General features: G+C 39.8%; 1 protein-coding gene across 6 annotated transcripts in view; it reads left to right on the top strand.

Annotated features, from left to right (window-relative positions):
* LOC138968367 (sodium- and chloride-dependent glycine transporter 1-like) overlaps positions 1–18,774 on the top strand; it is a 108,177-nt gene extending 89,403 nt beyond the window's left edge. For 5 of the 6 annotated variants that reach the window (XM_070340922.1, XM_070340925.1, XM_070340924.1 and 2 more), the window contains exons 10-14: positions 4,259–4,490; positions 5,773–5,873; positions 10,287–10,454; positions 11,638–15,021; positions 15,236–18,774. In XM_070340922.1, coding sequence (XP_070197023.1) covers positions 4,259–4,490; positions 5,773–5,873; positions 10,287–10,454; positions 11,638–11,823 — 687 coding nt within the window. In that variant the 3' untranslated portion in view covers positions 11,824–15,021; positions 15,236–18,774. The remainder of the gene's footprint in view (positions 1–4,258; positions 4,491–5,772; positions 5,874–10,286; positions 10,455–11,637; positions 15,022–15,235) is intronic. The other variant, XM_070340926.1, reaches the window with a different exon arrangement.
* The last annotated feature ends 1,705 nt before the right edge of the window (positions 18,775–20,479 follow it).

A 20,479-nucleotide genomic window follows, 5' to 3' on the forward strand; every position in this document is an offset into this window, starting at 1 on the left:
CAAGATGGACTTTGGTTTTAACACAGAGAGAGAGGGAGGTTAAGAAGTGATAGGAAAAATTCCAAATTCCAAAAGATGTCAATCTATCCCCCCCCCCCCCCCCACCTCCTCCCTTCAGAAAAAAAGGATCATTGGAAAGCAGAAATGTGCGTTTGTGGGCAGAATTCACAATCGGCTTATACTTTGGCGCCTAAAATAAATTGCAAGAAAGCATTCCATGGAAGCTGTTCATCTCTGAGGAAGGATGTTTGTTTGAAAGGGGCAGTTTTATGCATGGGTGACTTAGGCATTCCATGTTTCCCTTAGCAACAGCAGTTCTGTGTACTCCGGTGATAGATGTTGGTTTGTGGTGTGTACGTAGTGAAGCACTGGCTTTGTTGTCTCTACTTTTTCACCTTGAACGTTAGATCTAACACCCAACAAAACTGTTACAAAAGTGGCTTTGTTGTCTTTACTTTTTCACCTTGAACGTTAGATCTAACACCCAACAAAACCGTTACAAAAGTGGCTTTGTTGTCTCTACTTTTTCACCTTGAACGTTAGATCTAACACCCAACAAAACCGTTACAAAAATGGCTTTGTTGTCTCTACTTTTTCACCTTGAACGTTAGATCTAACACCCAGCAAAACCGTTACAAAAGTAAAATTGTGGAAATGATTTCTTGCAAAGCACCATCTTTGTTGATAAGATCTAACACCCAGCAAAATCGTTACAAAAGTAAAATTGTGGAAATGATTTCTTGCAAAGCACCATCTTTGTTGATTCTTCTTCTTCTGCGTTCGATGTTGGATAATTGTACGGCCATATTATCGTGGGAGCGTAGACAGCCGATTTTCTCCCCACGCCAAGTTGGCTGCTGTCTTCCGTCTTCGGTGGTTGAGGTTCTTACTCAGGGTTGCCTCCTCCCCAAGAGTAGCTGCCTTGCTGGGCTGTCGAGTCCACTCTACCCGGGTTTGACGTCGAAGTTTTCCTTCTTGTAGCCTTTGCCTTTCCCAAGGCGCACACAAGGCAGTGCGGGTTTTGAAATCGGAGTTGTCCTTCTCCTAGATGAGCGACCATCCAAGGTTAACGAGCCCCATCTGCCCGAAGCAGCTGGTTTTAAGGCGCCAGTAACCCGCCTGCATCCCTTCTCCTGTTAGTCGAAGACAGGGCCCGCCACGTGAAGGCCAGGAGCTGGATTTGACTGTCAGAGGTGTTTGGAGACACGAAGCCATTTGGAGCATTTCTTGGGAAGTAGGCGCTTATCTCTACTTCCACCCCGGCATAACAGTCCTTGGGTCCCATCTTTGTTGATAAGATCTAACACCCAGCGCAAAATCGTTACAAAAGTAAAATTGTGGAAATGATTTCATGCAAAGCACCATTTTTGTTGATAAAATCCAACACCCAGCAATATCGTTACAAAAGTAAAATTGTGGAAATGATTTCTTGGAAAGCACCATCTTTGTTGATAGATCTAACACCCATCAAAATCGTTACAAAAGTAAAATTGTGGAAATGAGTTCATGCAAAGCACCAACTTTGTTAGATATTTTCCTTCTTTGCCTTCTTGGCAAAAAACAACAACAACAAAAAACACAAATATTATGTACATGTAGCTGCATTTGGAGCTGTAAAAGTTAATGGAATGTGTGTCTGTTTCATTTTTTTATTTATTTTTTTCCTTAATGGTAGCTAGTTTGCCTGCTACAGCATCTGGATGTTAGTGACATTGTATGCCTGCCTTTTGATACGAATGGTGTTGGTGAAATCTGTAGGCTTGACAAAACTATGAAAGTCTAATCTGCAAAAAGTTTAAAAGGCCTTGTCAACCACAGTCCCTCCCCACTTCCGTTGTAGGTCTTTTTGGGGGGTGCGTTTCCTTGGTTATGCAACTTTATTTTATTTCTATTTTTTATTTTATTTTTGCAGAGATTTTGTGACTCACAAATCAACTAATTCGTATGTGTTGTTTTCCTGGTTTCTTTTTATGTGTTTAGGCTGTAGAGTTTTTGTGGTATTGACCAGGTTAGCTTGCCCTGCACTTTGAGTAGGTAGCTTAAAAAATGAATTATCAGTTTGAAAAGAATTTTTTTTACTGATGCAAGAAGGCCAGAAATAGATCTTTTTTGGTCTGATGCAGCTGCTTTTATTAATTAACCCCTTCACTGCCCACCCCGTATGTAATACGTGGTCATTTTCAGTTTGTCGTACGCCCATAATCATACGTGGGATTTGTGTCAACAACATTTCAGGACATTTCTGAAAACTAAATGGGAGGTAACCACTGTCCAACAACTTGTAGGGGTTCTAAACACAGTTCTTTCCCATAGACCTTTCGGATAAGTTGCTAAAGTTGCTACCGTACCAGTGTTGAAAATGCTGTTATACTGTGGCAGTGAAGGGGTTAAACTGCTAATGTAAGTTTTCGTCAGGGAAAGATCCAGCTTGTAGCTGAACTGTTGGTGGGTTGTAAAATGTACCTTTCTCGGGTAAGGTTATGCGAAATGCGCTGTGTGACTGAAGATATGAATGCTTCTGTAGCTCACACTAAGTCTATATGGCTTAATACAGAATCAGGGAAACCCTAACAAGAAGTTAAAATGATAACTGCTTTATGTGGTAATTGGAAGGGGAGTAACAAATTGTAGTGGCCCTGATCTTGACAGAATCAGGGAAATATGAACAAGAAGTTAAAGTGATAACTGTTTTAGGCCAAAAAGAAAAATATGTCTGTTTCCGGTAACCCGACCGACCCTATTTTTAAGTGCCGACCCTAAAGGTTTTTTTCGCTTTTCGCACCAAAAAACCCCACAAAAACGGGAGGTAATCGGTTGATGAGACTTCACAATCGAAGAGACTTACCTCCCGTTTCCGTCGTCACGTGAAAAAACATGGCGGCCAATGACGCCGGGAAAAAAACAAAGACGTAAAAAGACGTTAACAAAACGTAAGAAAAAGGTTTTATAAAAAAAAAAAAAAAAAAAACCAACGACCAACCGACCCTATTTTTTTCGGCGATGTTACCGGAAACAAGACATTTTTCTTTTTGGCCTTACAGGGTAATTGGAAAGGGAATAACAAATTGCAGTAGCCCTGATTTTCTCAATAATTTTTTTATTTTTATTTTTCACTTTTTAAATTTAGTAAATGGCTTAACTTGGGAGTATGACATCAGTGCGTGCCAGACTAGAGCAAAGCAGAAAAGAGAATCTGAAACAAATAGAGCGCTTACTTCCCTTGGTTTCTCACATCATATAATGATAATTAAGCTTTTTTTTCATTGTCATTTCTTATAGTATATGGCTGTACTGGGATGTCATTGCCTGCCAGACTGAAGAGCTACGCCAGTCATATAAAGATGAAGCTTCAGCAACTAACTTTTAATACTGCACCCTGCTTGAAGAACACAAAGTGTATGATTGCATCATCCCCACAACTAGTCCTTCCCCTAACTCCTCACACTCTTCATTTGCACCGTCAAGAGTTTGCAGCATAATCTTGTAAGCTTTGTTAGGCCCTATATCCAAGGATTCAAATATTAATTCCAGCTGAGCTTTTAATGTTCATTTTGTAAGCTTTATTGGGGCCTAGGATCAAACATTAATTTCAGCAGAGCTTTGAGTTTTAATTTAAGCTTTAGGAGGGTCTAGATACGAGGATCAAACATTAATTTCACCATCTTGACAACGGAAGAAGCTTTTGTTGTGGACAGCCGCCAGGACTGGAAATTTATGGTGTGGGTTTAAAGAAAATTGGGCTAACTTGACCTAGATCTATTGCTGACGTAGATTTATTGCTTTCGTTAATATCTCTGTTGGAATGACTGTGAAATGCACCACTGCATGCTGCCCCTTTCAACTTGTGTCCGGCTTTTGAAATGTAAAAATTATCAGACAAATCTCGCGTAAAAATTGGAAAAAAAGTGGAACACTTATATTTCCTTGCATTCTATTTTTGTTAAACTGATGTGAGAATTTGATGGTTTCTGCAAAACCAGCAATTTCTTCATAATGTTATGTATCTAATTATACTGCAGCAGCTGATGATAACAAAGAAACTTGGAAGAGAAGAAGAGATTTGTCTGGTAGTTTATGGAAAAGAAAAACAAAATCCAGAAATTTGTAGAACTATTGTGACAAAGGTTTTCAGGTTCTGTTTTTAATCACAACGAGTTATGTCATTGCATTCCACAGCTTGAAAAAAACTCAAAAACCATAAATACTGTGGTAAACATCTCGGACATTTTCAGTACAAAATATCCTCGTCTCGTTCCAGTTTGGCATGTTTGAAACCATGTTGAGCGGATTGATCGACGAGTTCCCTAACCTCCTGCGCAACAAGAAGACTATCGTGACCGCCGTGGCGTGCTTCGTCGAGTTCCTCCTGGGCCTGCCGTGCATCTGTCAGGGCGGCATCTACGTTCTGCAGATCATGGACTGGTACTGCGCCAGCTTCTCTCTCATGCTCATCTCGTTCTTCGAGTGCTTCGCCATCTCCTGGATCTATGGTACGTAAAGATGGACTCATTTATTGTTTACAGTGGAACGCCCCTTGTTAAGACCTTAACAAATATGAGAAAATCAGGTCTTAAAATGAGTGAGTCTTAGAAAGAGTGAGTCTTATAAGGAGTGAGTCTTAAAATGAGTGAGTCTTAAAAGGAGTGAGTCTTAAAACGAGTGAGTCTTAAAACGAGTGAGTCTTAAAATGGAGGTAAATTTACAGAGGTTATGAACAGAACCTTTAACTCATCTCGTTCTTCAAGTGCTTCGCCATCTCCTGGATCTATGGTACGTATAACGACGGGGAACATTCTGGCTGTACAGTGCAACCCCCCTTTTAAGACCACCGGCACGGTTGGCCTAGTGGTAAGGCGTCCGCCCCGTGATCGGGAGGTCGTGGGTTCGAACCCCGGCCGGGTCATACCTAAGACTTTAAAATTGGCAATCTAGTGGCTGCTCCGCCTGGCGTCTAGCATTATGGGGTTAGTGCTAGGACTGGTTGGTCCGGTGTCAGAATAATGTGACTGGGTGAGACATGAAGCCTGTGCTGCGACTTCTGTCTTGTGTGTGGCGCACGTCATATGTCAAAGCAGCACCGCCCTGATATGGCCCTTCGTGGTCGGCTAGGCGTTAAGCAAACAAACAAACAAACAAACAAACAAACCTTTTAAGAGCCCCTGATTTAAGACTCCCTGTTTTCTCAGACTTTGTGTTCATAACCTCTGTACAGTTACCCCCCCCCTTTTAAAACACTCCTTTTTAAGACCTGATTTTCTCGAATTTGTTAAGCTCTTATTGAGATCTTAACGTAAGTTTTATAATAACACTTCTGGTCCTGTATATGTTTTCAGGTGTTTTGGGTTTGTTTGTTTGTTTGCTTAACGCCCAGCCGACCACGAAGGGCCATATCAGGGCGGTGCTGCTTTGACATATAACGTGCGCCACACACAAGACAGAAGTCGCAGCACAGGCTTCATGTCTCACCCAGTCACATTATTCTGACACCGGACCAACCAGTCCTAGCACTAACCCCATAATGCCAGACGCCAGGCGGAGCAGCCACTAGATTGCCAATTTTAAAGTCTTAGGTATGACCCTGCCGGGGTTCGAACCCACGACCTCCCGATCACGGGGCGGACGCCTTACCACTAGGCCAACCGTGCCGGTTTCTCAGGTGTTGAAATTCTGACTTTGTTCAATTTTGGATAAGTATGATGTATAACCAAGAAACACTTCCAAACCTTTGTCAAAGTTTGAATGTAATTGCAATTTAAATTGTTATCTGTACAGGTCTGGACCGATTCTTCAAGGATATCGCTCTGATGATTGGATATGAGCCTCACAGCATCTGGAAATTCATGTGGAGATTTGTGACACCTGTCACTATCGTGGTAAGTAATCTTTGTTATTGGGTTTTCACCCCTGTCGCTGTTTCTCAGCTCACACTCACACATGCATGCAGAAACAGACACGCACGCATGCATGTATACGCGCACACACACACACATACACGCACGCACGCAAGCATGCATGCACACAAAAACACACATGCATACACACACACAAACACGTGCATACACATGTTGTATTGCGTGGTTACAAAGTAGACAAGACAGTTGAGGAACCTGGTGTAGCCATCTTTATTACCCGAAGTTCCCAGTTGCAAAGCGGGAGTTCTTTCCCTTGCGTCGTCTGCATGGTAGGCAGAAGTGGGCGTACTTCGACCTATCCAACAACACACACACACACACACACACACACACACACACACACACACACACACACACACACACACACACACACACACACACAGAGTCTTTCAGTGTATAACCTTTCTGCTTAAATATTTGGTCTCTCTCCCCCCCCCCCTCCCCCATGAAAGTAATGATAATGAGAAAAATGAGTTCTCACAATAAGAGTTGCCAAGTAGATGTGCTTGTTATCTTTATTTTGGACAAAATTGCAAAAAAAAGATGTCTTAAAGAGGACTTTTATTCCAATAGCTGTTTGGGTGTAGCAGGGATACATTCTGTCCAAGTGCAGTTTTCTTGTTCTTCTCACCTGTAGTCTCTTGTTCCTACTCTGTACTCTTATGGGCCCGTATGCATGAGGAAGAAGCCAAAAACACTGGAAGTAGAGGCCTCTTTTGGAAGTGGGAACTCCCGAAGTTAACTTTCCAACTGTTCCCTATGCATGAACGCCGTAGTGGTGACTTCGAGAGGATTCGGTCAAGGTTGCGAAAATTGGGGGAATCCCAACTAGTACGCATGCGTTAACGGTAAGCTTGGCGACCAGAAGAAACAAATCTCATCGCGAGTTCAAAAAGACAAACGTTGAGCGTGCTATATTTCTAACAGCGTTATTGCGGTTGTTTTTTGAATAGTTAAACGAAAGGGTCGGTTCAAACCTGTGACGATTGTCTTGGAATCGAATGACTGCCTATGACAATGACTGCCTATGACAATGACTTTGTTGGCCTGAATGTTAGGCAGAAGAATAAATGATTATGTTGTACTTTTAATTTTTTATTTTTTTTTATCTCAGTTGCATTCAGGCAGCTTCAACCCTTTCTTTTTTGCCTCTTTTTGTTGTTGTTGTTTTTTTGTTGTTGGCGCGGAGCATCCTTCTTCATTGATCTTTTTTTCTTTTCTTTTTTTCTGCTTTTTATATTAATGTACAGTTGAAAGTCAAGATTGGATTTTTTTTTTGAAAGCATAGGACAGTTTCTTTACGCAATTAAAAAAAAATTAACACAGAGGCAAAAACCGGTTGTTGCAGCCTGAATGCAATTGAGGCCTATAAAGTATAAAGAAATAGATTAATAAAAAAATTTTTTTTTTAATGTTTTGCTCCCAGCGGCACTTGAACCCAGAGCGTCGGATCGAAATTCCGAATCCGTAACCACTGCACTATGCTACTCGTGTGAAAAATGCGTGATGAAAAGATGTAATATGAGTTATTCAGTCGTGATAGTTTGAAAGCTCGCCACCTTCGCCGAATGACTCGAGCACGTTTTTTTCGGTCAGTAACTGATCGAACTGTCGGTTTTGAGCCACTCTGTTTCAAGCATTTCACCTAAATTAAACAAGAATGTCACAGTTCGTGTCTGTAGTGCAAGGTAGGCGACCGTCTCATTGTAGCCAAGTTACGACAGTTGCTCGATTGACGCATTTCACGTCTTCGATATTGTGTCTGAGCTCATTTCCCAATGAGCTGCCTTTAAAACCGGAATGTCCTGCAATTGTAGTATGCGTTGGAGGTTTCTTTTAGATGGGTAAGGACCCTTAAGATGCGATATCGTCATATAATGATGTCAAGTGAGAGCCCTGGAAATTAACTTTGAAAGTGGGAACTTCGGAAGCAAAGTTGCCAGCTACTCGGTATGCACGAGCTAACTTGAACGCCAAAGTAGTGGCTTTGAGAGTCCTGAGGTCAAGGTCAAGGAAATTGGGGGAATCCCAATTAGTGCGCATGCGTTTGTAAACGGTAGGCTTGGCGACCAGAAGAAACAAATCTCATCGCGAGTTCGTAAATGGGCGAACGTTGATCGCGCTGTAGCTTTTACTATAGTTGTTGTTTTTGACTGGTTGAACGAAAGGGTCGGTTCAAAGCTGTGATGATTGTCTTGAAATTAAATGACTGTCTATAATGATTGTCTATAATGACTGTCTATAATGACTGTCTATAATAATGATTTTGTTGACCAGAGTACTGTTGGGGAGAATAAAACATTTTTTGTTTATGTGGTAGCGAAGTCGGTTATGTTAAACCTCTTTTTATTTTATTTTAATGATTGTGTATCGGTAAAACTGTTTTGAACAAAAGAGGTTGGTTAGAGTGAAAGTTTGGGTTACTGGAAAATTTGAAAAGGCAGAACTAAATTTTTGGGGAATCAAGATATAAGGTGAAGTGAAAAGAAGATGAGTTCAGTGACTTTCATATTAATTGGGAAAATGTGTGTCCGAATTTTTACAAAAGATAAATTGTTGTACTATGTGTGTTTGTAAATTATGTTTGTCCTCGTTAATTGTGAACAGAATGTATGTTTATATCATACCTGTCAAGCTCTTGTGGACTCTCACCATAAGATTTTGCTAACAAAACCATAAGTTTGCACCAAAAAGCATAAGACAACGTGCAAAACTGCAGAAGTCGTTAGATTAATCACCACAAGAACTAAATACATGCACACACACACACACACACACAAACAAGAAATCAGCCTTATTTCACACATAATAAGAAAAAAAACTTTTCTCAACACTGAACTGCACTGTTTTATGTAATTTTGAAATGCAAAGCATGTTTAAATGTAAATTGTACTGAGAATCACCTAAATTGTACAAAGACAGTACACTTCCAACCAGACACACATTTAGTGATTTACACCCCTCACACAAATGTTACCAGAATGCACAAAAACACCACTTGATAGTAAAGGCACAAGACAAGTGTGTTTCAACATTCATTCATTGAGCACAGTGATTCAATCATGAATGGAAACCCCCACCACAATGTGCAAAAGAGAACATTTTAGCCAAACAGTACATGTAAAACACACAGGTTACAAGTCATAAACTCATGTGTGTCTCAACAATCAAGGACAAATACCAGATCAACAAAAGTATGACATGTAAATGCTTTAGTTTGAGGTCGCGCATGTTCTAAAAACAAGTCCTATTATGATCGGTTGTGACAGACATCCGGTGCCAACTTTCGCTCTCTACCTTTTCGAAAATGCATCATAACGCCCTTATTTTTAGTTATATGGCTTCACACTAGGTACAACGTGAGAAAATACCGTGTAGATACTAGAACAACAAACATATTACATGTAAATGCTTTAGTTTTAGGTCGCGCATGTTCTAAAAACAAGTCCGACATGATCAGATGTGACAGGAATGAGGAATCCGGCTGCTTTCACTTTCGATCGCTAGCTCTTTGAAAATGCATCACAACTCCCTTAGTTTCATTTCTATGACTTAAAACTTCGCACAACGTGAGAAAATACCTTGAAGATACCGAGAACAACAACAATAGTACATGTAACTGCTTTAATTTGAGGTCACGTGTGGTCAAGCGTGGTCGCACAGTACTCAGTCAGATCGTGCTGACGGTGTGCACATGCGCGTTGCCTTGTACTTCCGCCGGATCAGTTACCGCAAGTTTTTTTTAGCTGTTACTTTGTTCTCAGACGAACCTTTGCGATCTTTATTTTATTTGACCAAATTGTTTTGTAAAAACCGTAAGATCTTTGGCTTACGCCGTAAGACTTGAAAAACATCAAAATTCCGTAAGAATTACGCGAAAAACGTAAGACTTGACAGGTATGTGATATAAAGGTGAAAGTCCAGATTGGATTTGTTTAGCCTACGCGCGTGTGTGTTAGACATAGACATAGAACACTTTATTATCTCAATTACGAGAAACTCGGGTGTGGTGAATCATAATAAACAACATAAAACGTAAGAACATAAATAAAATATCGAGGCGCAAATAGTCAGCTCATAATAGTGTAGGGGGGGTGGGGGTGTACACACACACACACACACACACAAACACATAAACACACACACACACCGTGGAAACACACACACACACACACACACGCACGAACGCGCACGCAAACAAACGCACAATTATACCCGCATGCACACACAGGCAGGCAGGCACTCGCACACACACAAACACACCCCTCCCCCCTCACACACTTCGGGAGTTTTCGCGAACTTCCCCCATAAGCATACGGGTCATGGTCACAGCTTTGATGGTTTAATCAAATGAATGTGGAACTGCTTTTCCAGTTCATCTGGATGTTCAGTGTGATCACCCTGGGCCCAGTGACGTACGGTGACTACCACTACCCCTCGTGGGCCATCGTCATGGGGTGGAGTATCGGCTTCATCTCCATCATCCCCATCCCCGCCTATGCAATCTACAAGATCGCCAACACTGATGGACCTCTCTTCCAGGTGAGGATCCACGTCTTTAGTAGGGTTGTCAGGGATGGCCAAATCGTCCGCCCAATCGCCAGGGGCGAGTAAAAAACCAAGCCCCATCTACAAGCCAGTAAAAAATCCGCCGGCCTAGTAGAAACCACCTGGCAACTCACCCGGCTGACCAGTGAAAATTCTGGTCTAATGCAACACTTTGGGTTGTAATATCGAGTTTCAAAGCCATAGAAACACGACAGATGCAGCAACTGTGGTATTCACCTGGCTGAGCGACATTTCTGGCGGGCTAGTAACTTTCTTGAAGTTAGTAGCCTGGTTGGTGAGTTAAAATTTTGAGATTTGGCCATCCCTGGTTGTATATCCATACCAAAAACGTATCAATATAATGGTGATTCCCCCCCCCCCATATCAATTTATTTGAAATTTTGATATTTTGTCCCTGCATTAATATTTTTGAGCAAGATATATCGGCAGCTGCTAAAAGTTTTACCAAGTTACAAACTCAAGTGTGCACACTCGCCCTCGTCTTGCAAGCGCGATTTGTCAATGATTTTGAGATAAATTCATTATCTGTATCATAAGTGTTTGTCTGCCTGTAAATGTAACATTTTGTTTGTCAAATAATTAAACGTTGCAATAACCTACCAGTCTTGTTTTTTTATTCTGAAATTTTGGAACGTTAGCAGTCCATATATATTTTGATTTCTAAGATTGATTAATTGTGTCGCTGTGCTGAGAATACGATTGGTTAATTGTGTGTGTGCCGCTGTGCTGAGAATACGATTGATTAATTGTGTGTGTGCCGCTGTGCTGAGAATACGATTGGTTAATTGTGTGTGTGCCGCTGTGCTGAGAATATGATTGGTTAATTCTGCATGTACCGCTGTGCAGAGAATATGATTGGTTAATTCTGTGTGTGCCGCTGTGCTGAGAATACGATTGATTAATTTTTTAGATTAATTGTGTGTGTGTCGCTGAGCAGAAATTATGATTGGTTAATTCTGTGTGTGTCGCTGTGCTGAGAATACGATTAATTTTTGAGATTTATTGTGTGTGTTGCTGAGCAGAAAATACGATTGGTTAATTCTGTGTGTGTCGCTGTGCTGAGAATACGATTGATTAATTTTTTAGATTAATTGTGTGTGTGTCGCTGAGCAGAAAATATGATTGGTTAATTCACAGTGTGTGTGTCGCTGTGCAGAGAATCAAGTTCCTGCTGAAACCCACCCCTGAGTGGGGACCTGGGCAGCCGGAGGATCGCAAGCGCTACCTGGCCTGCAGGGGCATCGTGGACCCCGAAACCATCGAAACCTTGACGGAAAAACCAAGCCCCATCTACAAGCCAAGCCTTCCAGAAAACGAGTCATTGACAAGATCAGTGGTGTGATTGTGAAAAAAATGGAGACTAAGCAGACTGATAATCGTGTGCCACAAAGTGTGTGGCATGATTCTGAAGAAAGCTGGAGATAAATGTAGACTCGTTAAGTGTGGTGTGGTGGTCCTGTCGTGGATTTCTAAACACAGAAAAAATCTCAGTCCATCCAAACCATAATCCAGCCATTGTTACCTGTGGGTGGGTGAAGTCATTTTCACGCTTCAGATCATTTGGTCGCGCCTGCTGATCGATACAGTGTGACTTTCTCCAGTCAAGCGGAAAAGACAACCCACAATTCCACGTCAACCCTCCTACTGCTGACTACTGCTGCTGCTGGGGAATCCTACCTGGCATCTCATGTTTCATGATAATGTCCAAGTTTCACATTCACAATAACAAAGTGAAAGATGTTCTCCAGTTAAAAGAAAAGACAATCCATAATGTCACACGTCAATCTTTTTGCTGTTGACTTCTGCTGCTGGTTTACCCTGCGATCTGGCCGTTATAATTTATGAACAGTTGGAGTTTCTCTGTCTGAATATCAACACAAAAGAAAGGGAAAATGTTAATGGTAAATTAACCTACCTAACAACATGAATCGGGTTTCATTACTTTAATATCGGAGTTTCGATACTGTGAGATTAACTGTGAAAGAAGAACAAATTTCCCATAATAATAACGACAAAAAAGATTGCATTTACCTTGCTTGCTTGTGTTGGCTAGGTTTAGCAAAATGTTTTGGGAGGGAAAAGTTCAGCTGAAACTTTGAGCTACCTCTTGCTTTAGGATTGTCTAGGAACCGAAATAATTATGTTAAAAGCCTTGCCTGAAAGACAAACATTCCAGGTCTGGGTTAAGGGAATTCAGAGTATTGCCTTCTGCCATTTGACTGAGATCACCTATACCCCACCCTCTATGCAAGGGTGTTAGAAGCAGATCTGAATTTGTTCTGCCCAGTATAGCCTATCCGAGCACACAGACAGAGACGCCAATAGAAAAAATATAGCGAACTGTGAACTGACGTGCGTACAGCATTATAATTCTCAAGTCCAGATTTCAAGGCCTGAATGAATTTCTGTCTCTAGTTATTGAAAACAAAATGCAATGGTTGTGTGAATGGGAAACTTAAAGTGTTCCAGTAAAAAAAAAATTGTTTAAAGGGCCAAAATTACTAAAGGGTTTCATTTGTGAAGAAAGGTTTTGAAAATGCTAGTTTACTAAAGCAGGCAGAGACTAGGAGAGGTTCGGGAATTCTTTGAGGTTAAAGAATAGTTCGTGAGATACTTGATCTCAACTCTTTGATATCAGAAGATAAACATGCATACTGGTAGAAATCACATTCTGTTGTTGGAGATGACAAAAACTCAGAAATGGTCATTTTTCAGAAAAGCCAATCATCTGCTTCATTCAACATTCTCCATTATTCCACAATATTATAATCATAATAATAAACCCCACGAGAAAAGTATTAAAATTAATTGTAATATTAGTTAAGCCACGTACGAGGCCTTACACTTGGGCTTGATATTTTTCTGTGTGATCCCCAACTGTGTATGCAAGAGTCGTCCATTCCGACTCATCGCCTTGACCTTGACCCCTTGCCACTCGGCTCGGGGCGACACCAGCCATATCCTATCGGCCCAGTTGTTCACACAGCTTGTACTACATCGTGTAGCATTCTCTGAAAGTCATTCTAATTTGTACATTTGAGAACTATAAGTAGATGAGAGAGAGAAAGGTACATTTGAAAATTTCAGTTACACGAAAGAGAAAGAGAGATGTATGGATGCGGCTCAAAATATCTGTGCTTTTTTGCTGTAATTGGTGCAAAATAAATCAGATGAAATCGCCAGCTTTTTTTGAAAATATATAATTTTCAAAATGTTTTATGTATATAAGTCACTGTGAATTAACACGTGTGAACTAACAAGTGTTGTACTGTTCCTGGTTGAAATTGTGTGTATGTCAGATTTCATTACCAGGAGGGCCTCTAGTCCGAGTTGGACGACAGTGAAATGGGAAAGGCAGGGTTGGGGGTGGGAAGAAGGATTATGTTTTGTGAGCCTGTTTCCCCCCCGCGGGTTAGGGGGAAGAATTTACCCGATGCTCCCCAGCATGTCGTAAGAGGCAACTAACGGATTCTGTTTCTCCTTTTACCCTTGTTAAGTGTTTCTTGTGAAGAATATAGTCAATTTTTGTAAAGATTTTAGTCAAGCAGTATGTAAAAAATGTTAAGTCCTTTGTACTGGAAACTTGCATTCTCCCAGTAAGGTAATATATTGTACTACGTTGCAAGCCCCTGGAGCAAATTTTTGATTAGTGCTTTTGTGAACAAGAAACAATTGACAAGTGGCTCTATCCCATCTCCCCCCTTTCCCCGTCGCGATATAACCTTCGTGGTTGAAAACGACGTTAAACACCAAATAAAGAAAGAATGTGAGCCTGTTTACACGTTATGTATTTTCTATCATGGTTGTAAGGAAATGCGGCCATCTTGTATCACAAATGCCAGAGTACAAAGACATTTGCTTCATTTACTCTGCTTCATTAGTTATGATTACAGTGTTTCAGGGGTATAAGCTCACAGCAGGATACGTATTGTGTCACATTTTGTCTTAGTTTATAATTCTGTATCTTCCTAGTCAACGGTTACTCTTGAATTCTTTATTTTTTCCTTTAAAAATCCATTGTTGTTGGCAACAAATCTGATAGATTTGTGCTGGCTTTGATTTTGTTTTTGTTACGAATCTGGTTCATACCTTTGTATGTTTGTTATGCTTCATGGCAATTGTAGGACACAGACTTCTATCACTCTTGTTGATATGTTATTGCTTAATTCCTCCTGAGAATATATTCTTTTTGTTTATGTTAATGACTCTGAGAAACAGAACTGGTTTCCTGTCACTTGGGTAAAGTTGAAAGGGCGCCGTTTGGGACTGATCTTTTTTGTGATAAGTTGAAATTCTGCTCCAGGCATTATATTCTTGATTTTATAGGCTTGTTTCCTGGTTGTTCTTCGATCTTCGTTAACTAATTCAGAATTTTCCTACTACTCAGAGTATAACTATTGTCAAATTCATAATCAGATGAAACTGTTTGAGATTAAAGACCATGTACATTTTGTTCGCATTTTTGTTTAGGATCTCGCTGAATGGGAAGGGGAAGATTGGAAATGTAAATTAAGGGGGGGCCAGGGGCTGTGTTTTACAGGTGTGACTTTCAACACTAGCAGGCATGGGAATTAAGAGGGGGGGGGGGGGGGGGGGCAGGGGCTGTGTTTTACAGGTGTGACTTTCAACACTAGCAGGCATGGGAATTAAGAGGGGGGGGGGGCAGGGGCTGTGTTTTACAGGTGTGACTTTCAACACTAGCAGGCATGGGAATTAAGAGGGGGGGGGGGGGGGGCAGGGGCTGTGTTTTACAGGTGTGACTTTCAACACTAGCAGGCATGGGAATTAAGGGGAAGATTGGACATTTAAATTAAGGGGAGGCCAGGGGCTGTGTTTTAGAGGTGTGAATTTCAACACTAGCAGGCATGGGAATTAAGAGGAAGATTGGAAATGTAAATTAAGGGGGGGCCAGGGGCTGTGTTTTACAGGTGTCAATTTCAACACTAGCAGGCATGGGAATTAAGGGGGGGCGCCAGGGGCTGTGTTTTACAGGTGTCAATTTCAACACTAGGTTTCAGAAAGTACAATTGTTGTGTCAAAAATATTCATTTGCATCTTGTAAATATTCATTGAAAGCATCGCAGACATGAATAAATGCTGTTACGGTAGCCTTTCTCCACCCATGAATATAAGATTTATTGGTTGCTTTGTATCATTTGTGTGAATGGATGGAGAAGGCTGTATATGTACAATATGTCACTGCTATGGTATGAAAGATGAAAGTGTGTACATAGTGCTTAATGTCATGGTAAACATCAGTTACTTGTTTGATGAAAATGATAAAGGACTTTGTGTATAAAATATTCATGGTAAATCCAACTTGGCACTTTAATCACTTGCAAAAAAAGAAGAAAAAAGACTTGTAAGTGATGCCAAATTAGACCCGCTTTTAGTAATGTATATTATAGTAAAAACATCACAGCGCTAATGATGGGTTTTCTTAACCAAAAATATCTAATCCCTATAAAATAAGATAAAAGAAGAAAATAAAGGAAAGTTCTTGGAGTTTGCAGCAATCTTTACGATTAGTCACAACTTGGTTATCTTATTCTGATTAATGTAAATCTGCTCATTTTTTTCCACCCGTAAAAACTTGAACAGATATTGTATATCTATTGTATTCGCCATCTGCACCTCAATGCATGTTTTTGTGTGTGTATACTATCTTTAGCAAATAAGGCAATCTACGATTTTAAAATCAATTTTTTTCCATCATATTTTTAAAATTAATGAACCCTAAATGGTAATGGTAACATGTAAGCTTAAATCTGAGTTTTCTTACTGTTATTTTGTTCCATAGGTCTTCTTCTTTGTGGAACGAGAGCTGCGCAGCGTTCAAATTGCAGTGCATACGTTTAGTAAAATCGGTGTCTGTGTTTATCTCTGTGTGACTTGGAATACCCGTGTGACTTGAAATAATAGGCCGTGAAAAGTAGGATATGCGCCGAAATGGCTGCAATCTGCTGGTCGATGTGAGTGCGTGATGTATTGTGTACAAAATTCCATCTCACACGGCATAAATAGATCCCTGCGCCTTGAGTCCGAGTCTGGAGATACGCGCGCGTTATAAGACTTCATATAACAAGGAATATAATAATAATATAACAATCTCTCTCTCCAGATAGCGCTGGGTTTAAGAATAGAACTGCGGAAATCCCATTGTGTGATGTGGCATTAGTTCTGGGGTCTTCCCGGCAGAAAACGAATCTGGCCTTTCTTCACAATGTTGACATATATAATCCTACATTTTTATGTATTTTTTGGATTCACTTGTATATCTCTTATGTGGATACTTCATTTTCAAACATTTGAAGGTGAAACCCCAAACTCTAGAAAGCAATGCAGAAGAACATACGAATACGAATACGAATACGAATACTTTATTATCTCATACAGAGAAATTTCAGTGTGGTGCACATTAAAAGACATTTGAGATTAATAATCATTTTCCTTTTTACATTTAGTCAAATTTTGACTAAATGTTTTAACATAGACGAGGGTTGTGGTCTGTGTGTGTGTGTGTGTGTGTGTAGAGCGATTCAGACTAAACTACTGGGCCGATCTTTATGAAATTTTACATGAGAGTTCCTGGATATGATATCCCTGGACTTTTTTTTTCATTTTTTCGATAAATACCTTTGATGACGTCATATCCGGCTTTTTGTAAAAGTTGAGGCGGCACTGTCACACCCTCATTATATTTAGTCAAGTTTTGACTAAATATTTTAACATCGAGGGGGAATCGAAACGAGGGTCGTGGTGTATGTGCGTGTGTGTGTGCGTGTGTGTGTCTGTGTGTGTGTGTAGAGCGATTCAGACTAAACTACTGGACCGATCTTTATGAAATTTGACATGAGAGTTCCTGGGTATGAAATCCCCGAACGTTTTTTTCATTTTTTGGATAGATGTCTTTGATGACGTCATATCCGGCTTTTCGTGAAAGTTGAGGCGGCACTGTCACGCCCTCATTTTTCAACCAAATTGGTTGAAATTTTGGTCAAGTAATCTTTGACGAAGCCCGGACTTCGGTATTGCATTTCAGCTTGGTGGCTTAAAAATTAATTAATGACTTTGGTCATTAAAAATCTGAAAATTGTAAAAAAAAATAAAAATTTATAAAACGATCCAAATTTACGTTCATCTTATTCTCCATCATTTGCTGATTCCAAAAACATATAAATATGTTATATTTGGATTAAAAACAAGCTCTGAAAATTAAATATATAAAAATTATTATCAAAATTAAATTGTCGAAATCAATTTAAAAACACTTTCATCTTATTCCTTGTCGGTTCCTGATTCCAAAAACATATAGATATGATATGTTTGGATTAAAAACACGCTCAGAAAGTTAAAACAAAGAGAGGTACAGAAAAGCGTGCTATCCTTCTTAGCGCAACTACTACCCCGCTCTTCTTGTCAATTTCACTGCCTTTGCCATGAGCGGTGGACTGACGATGCTACGAGTATACGGTCTTGCTGAAAAATGGCATTGCGTTCAGTTTCATTCTGTGAGTTCGACAGCTACTTGACTAGATATTGTATTTTCGCCTTACGCGACTTGTTTTTCAATTAAATTGATTGAAATTTTGGCAAAGCAATCTTCGACGAAGGCCGGGGTTTGGTATTGCATTTCAGCTTGGTGGCTTAAAAGCTAATGAGTGAGTTTGGTCATTAAAAATCGGAAACTTGTAATTAAAATTATTTTTTTATTAAATGATCCAAAAACAATTTCATCTTATTCTTCGTCATTTTCTTATTCAAAAAACATATACATATGTTATATTTGGATTAAAAACTATCTCTGAAAATTAAAAATATAAAAATTATGATCAAAATTAAATTTCCGAAATCGATTTAAAAACAATTTCATCTTATTCCTTGTCGGTTCCTGATTCCAAAAACATATAGGTATGATATGTTTGGATTAAAAACACGCTCAGAAAGTTAAAACGAAGAGAGGTACAGAAAAGCGTGCTATGTAGCACAGCGAAACCACTACCGCGCTAAACAGGCTCGTCAGTTTCACTCTGTTTTGCACAAGCGGCGGACTACGGTCAATGATAAAAAAAATGCAGTGCGTTCAGTTTTATTCTGTGAGTTCCACAGCTTGACTAAATGTAATTTCGCCTTACGCGACTTGTTTTTCTTGAATTCAAGATTTATATCACTTTTTATTTCCGTTTTCACCAATTCAAAACCAGTTTTATGTTTGATGATTGAAAGAGAAATTTGCAATGAATGAAGTTTGTATATTTTTCTTAATTAGGTTAAATAAAGAATCTGACACTTACATTGTCACCGTGTGAGTTTGGGTATGGAAAAGAGAGAAAGTGAGAGCGATTCAGATTGTTGCTTGTCTCCATTGCCTCCCTTGACTGACTCTTTCTTCAGGAGAGACACCATTTGCTGGGGCTCTCCTTTTTTCTTTGTTTCAACTCTGAATTTCAATCACTCCCAACTATGAAGCGGGCTTCTCTAAAAGACAGCCTTGCCACTCTGCTGAGAGAGAAACAACAATTGGAACGTGAAGTGGTTATATTCCTGTCCTGGCATTTATTGGGTTCTGCATGTGATAACAAACACTCTCTCTCTCTGACATACACATGCACACACACACACACACACATCATATCATATCTGACAATGATAGAAAATCGAAATCACAGGACAGCTTTAAGTCGATTAAGAACTAGTCACAATCTAAAAATAGAAACTGGAAGACATCATAACATACAAAGAGAAAATCGTTTGTGTATGGTATGTAACATTGTTGAAGATGAATATCATCTTCTGGATGAATGCGTAAAATTCCATGAAAGTAGAGAAAAGTTTAAAAAAGACGTGACTAATATTGATGTAGATTATATTAATTATAAACCAAGTGAAATATTTATGGACAAAGATGTTCAAATATGTCTCGGAAGGTTTGTCGCAGAATGCTTTAGAATTCATAGCAATGTGTCAATAACCTTTTTGGTTTGAGGACAATAAACATTTGTTCTTGTTCTTGTTCACACATACAAACACACACACAAACACGTGCACACACACATAAACACACACACAAACACACATGGGCAGACAACATCAACACCAAGCAACTGAAAGGATTTGGAAACAACATGTGCAAAAATCCCTACTTCAAAAGGTACCATTATTAACAATGGGGGTGATGGGTTATTCCATTTTGAATATGGAAGATACCAACACCATATAAGGGGTGATGGGTTATTCCATGTGGTGGAAAAGGCCTAATATTCGGACTTTATGGACTCGTCCGGGAGGGGTGTCAGGTTAGTCCATTATAGACATTTTAGGGGGGACAGGTTGGAACATTTTGATGAAATTTTAGAAAACTTTGCAATGTACCCTTATAAGAGTGCATTCTCGGTACATTTTGGGTACAATATTAGTACATTAAGAGTACACTAAAAGTACATATGTTCAGGGTCAGTTTGAGGTTCTGGACGAGTCCACTTTAATGGACTCTTCCGTTATAAGGGAGGTGAGGTTATCCCCACCTTTGATCCGGTTTTTTTCTGACTTTTTTTCAACTGGTTTGTTTTGCGTGCATTTTGAGTCTTTCATTCAAAGGTACATTTGAACACACACTCACACACACATGCAGAAAAAGAGAGCCAAAAAGCAATGAACTCATCTTTCCTCATTCAAATCAAGCATCCATTCAAAAACAGGTTTCCACATCTCCAGTTTTCTTATGTTTCTATTTTATTTGCTTGTACCAAAGTTTCATCAATCAAATTACACAAGAACATGTCTCTTTCAAATGTCCATACATCTCATCATCAAAGTACTACCTATAGTGCAATATCAAACAGCATGAGAATAGAAAATGACCAACCCTGAAAACACACAAATCAAACTTTTTTCATGAAGGATGTGTACACCTTTCTTTCTTTATTTGGTGTTTAACGTCGTTTTCAACCACGAAGGTTATATCGCGACGGGGAAAGGGGGGAGATGGGATAGAGCCA

Source organism: Littorina saxatilis, linkage group LG6, assembly GCF_037325665.1.
Source record: "Littorina saxatilis isolate snail1 linkage group LG6, US_GU_Lsax_2.0, whole genome shotgun sequence".
In the NCBI taxonomy this organism is placed as follows: Eukaryota; Metazoa; Mollusca; class Gastropoda; order Littorinimorpha; family Littorinidae; genus Littorina; species Littorina saxatilis.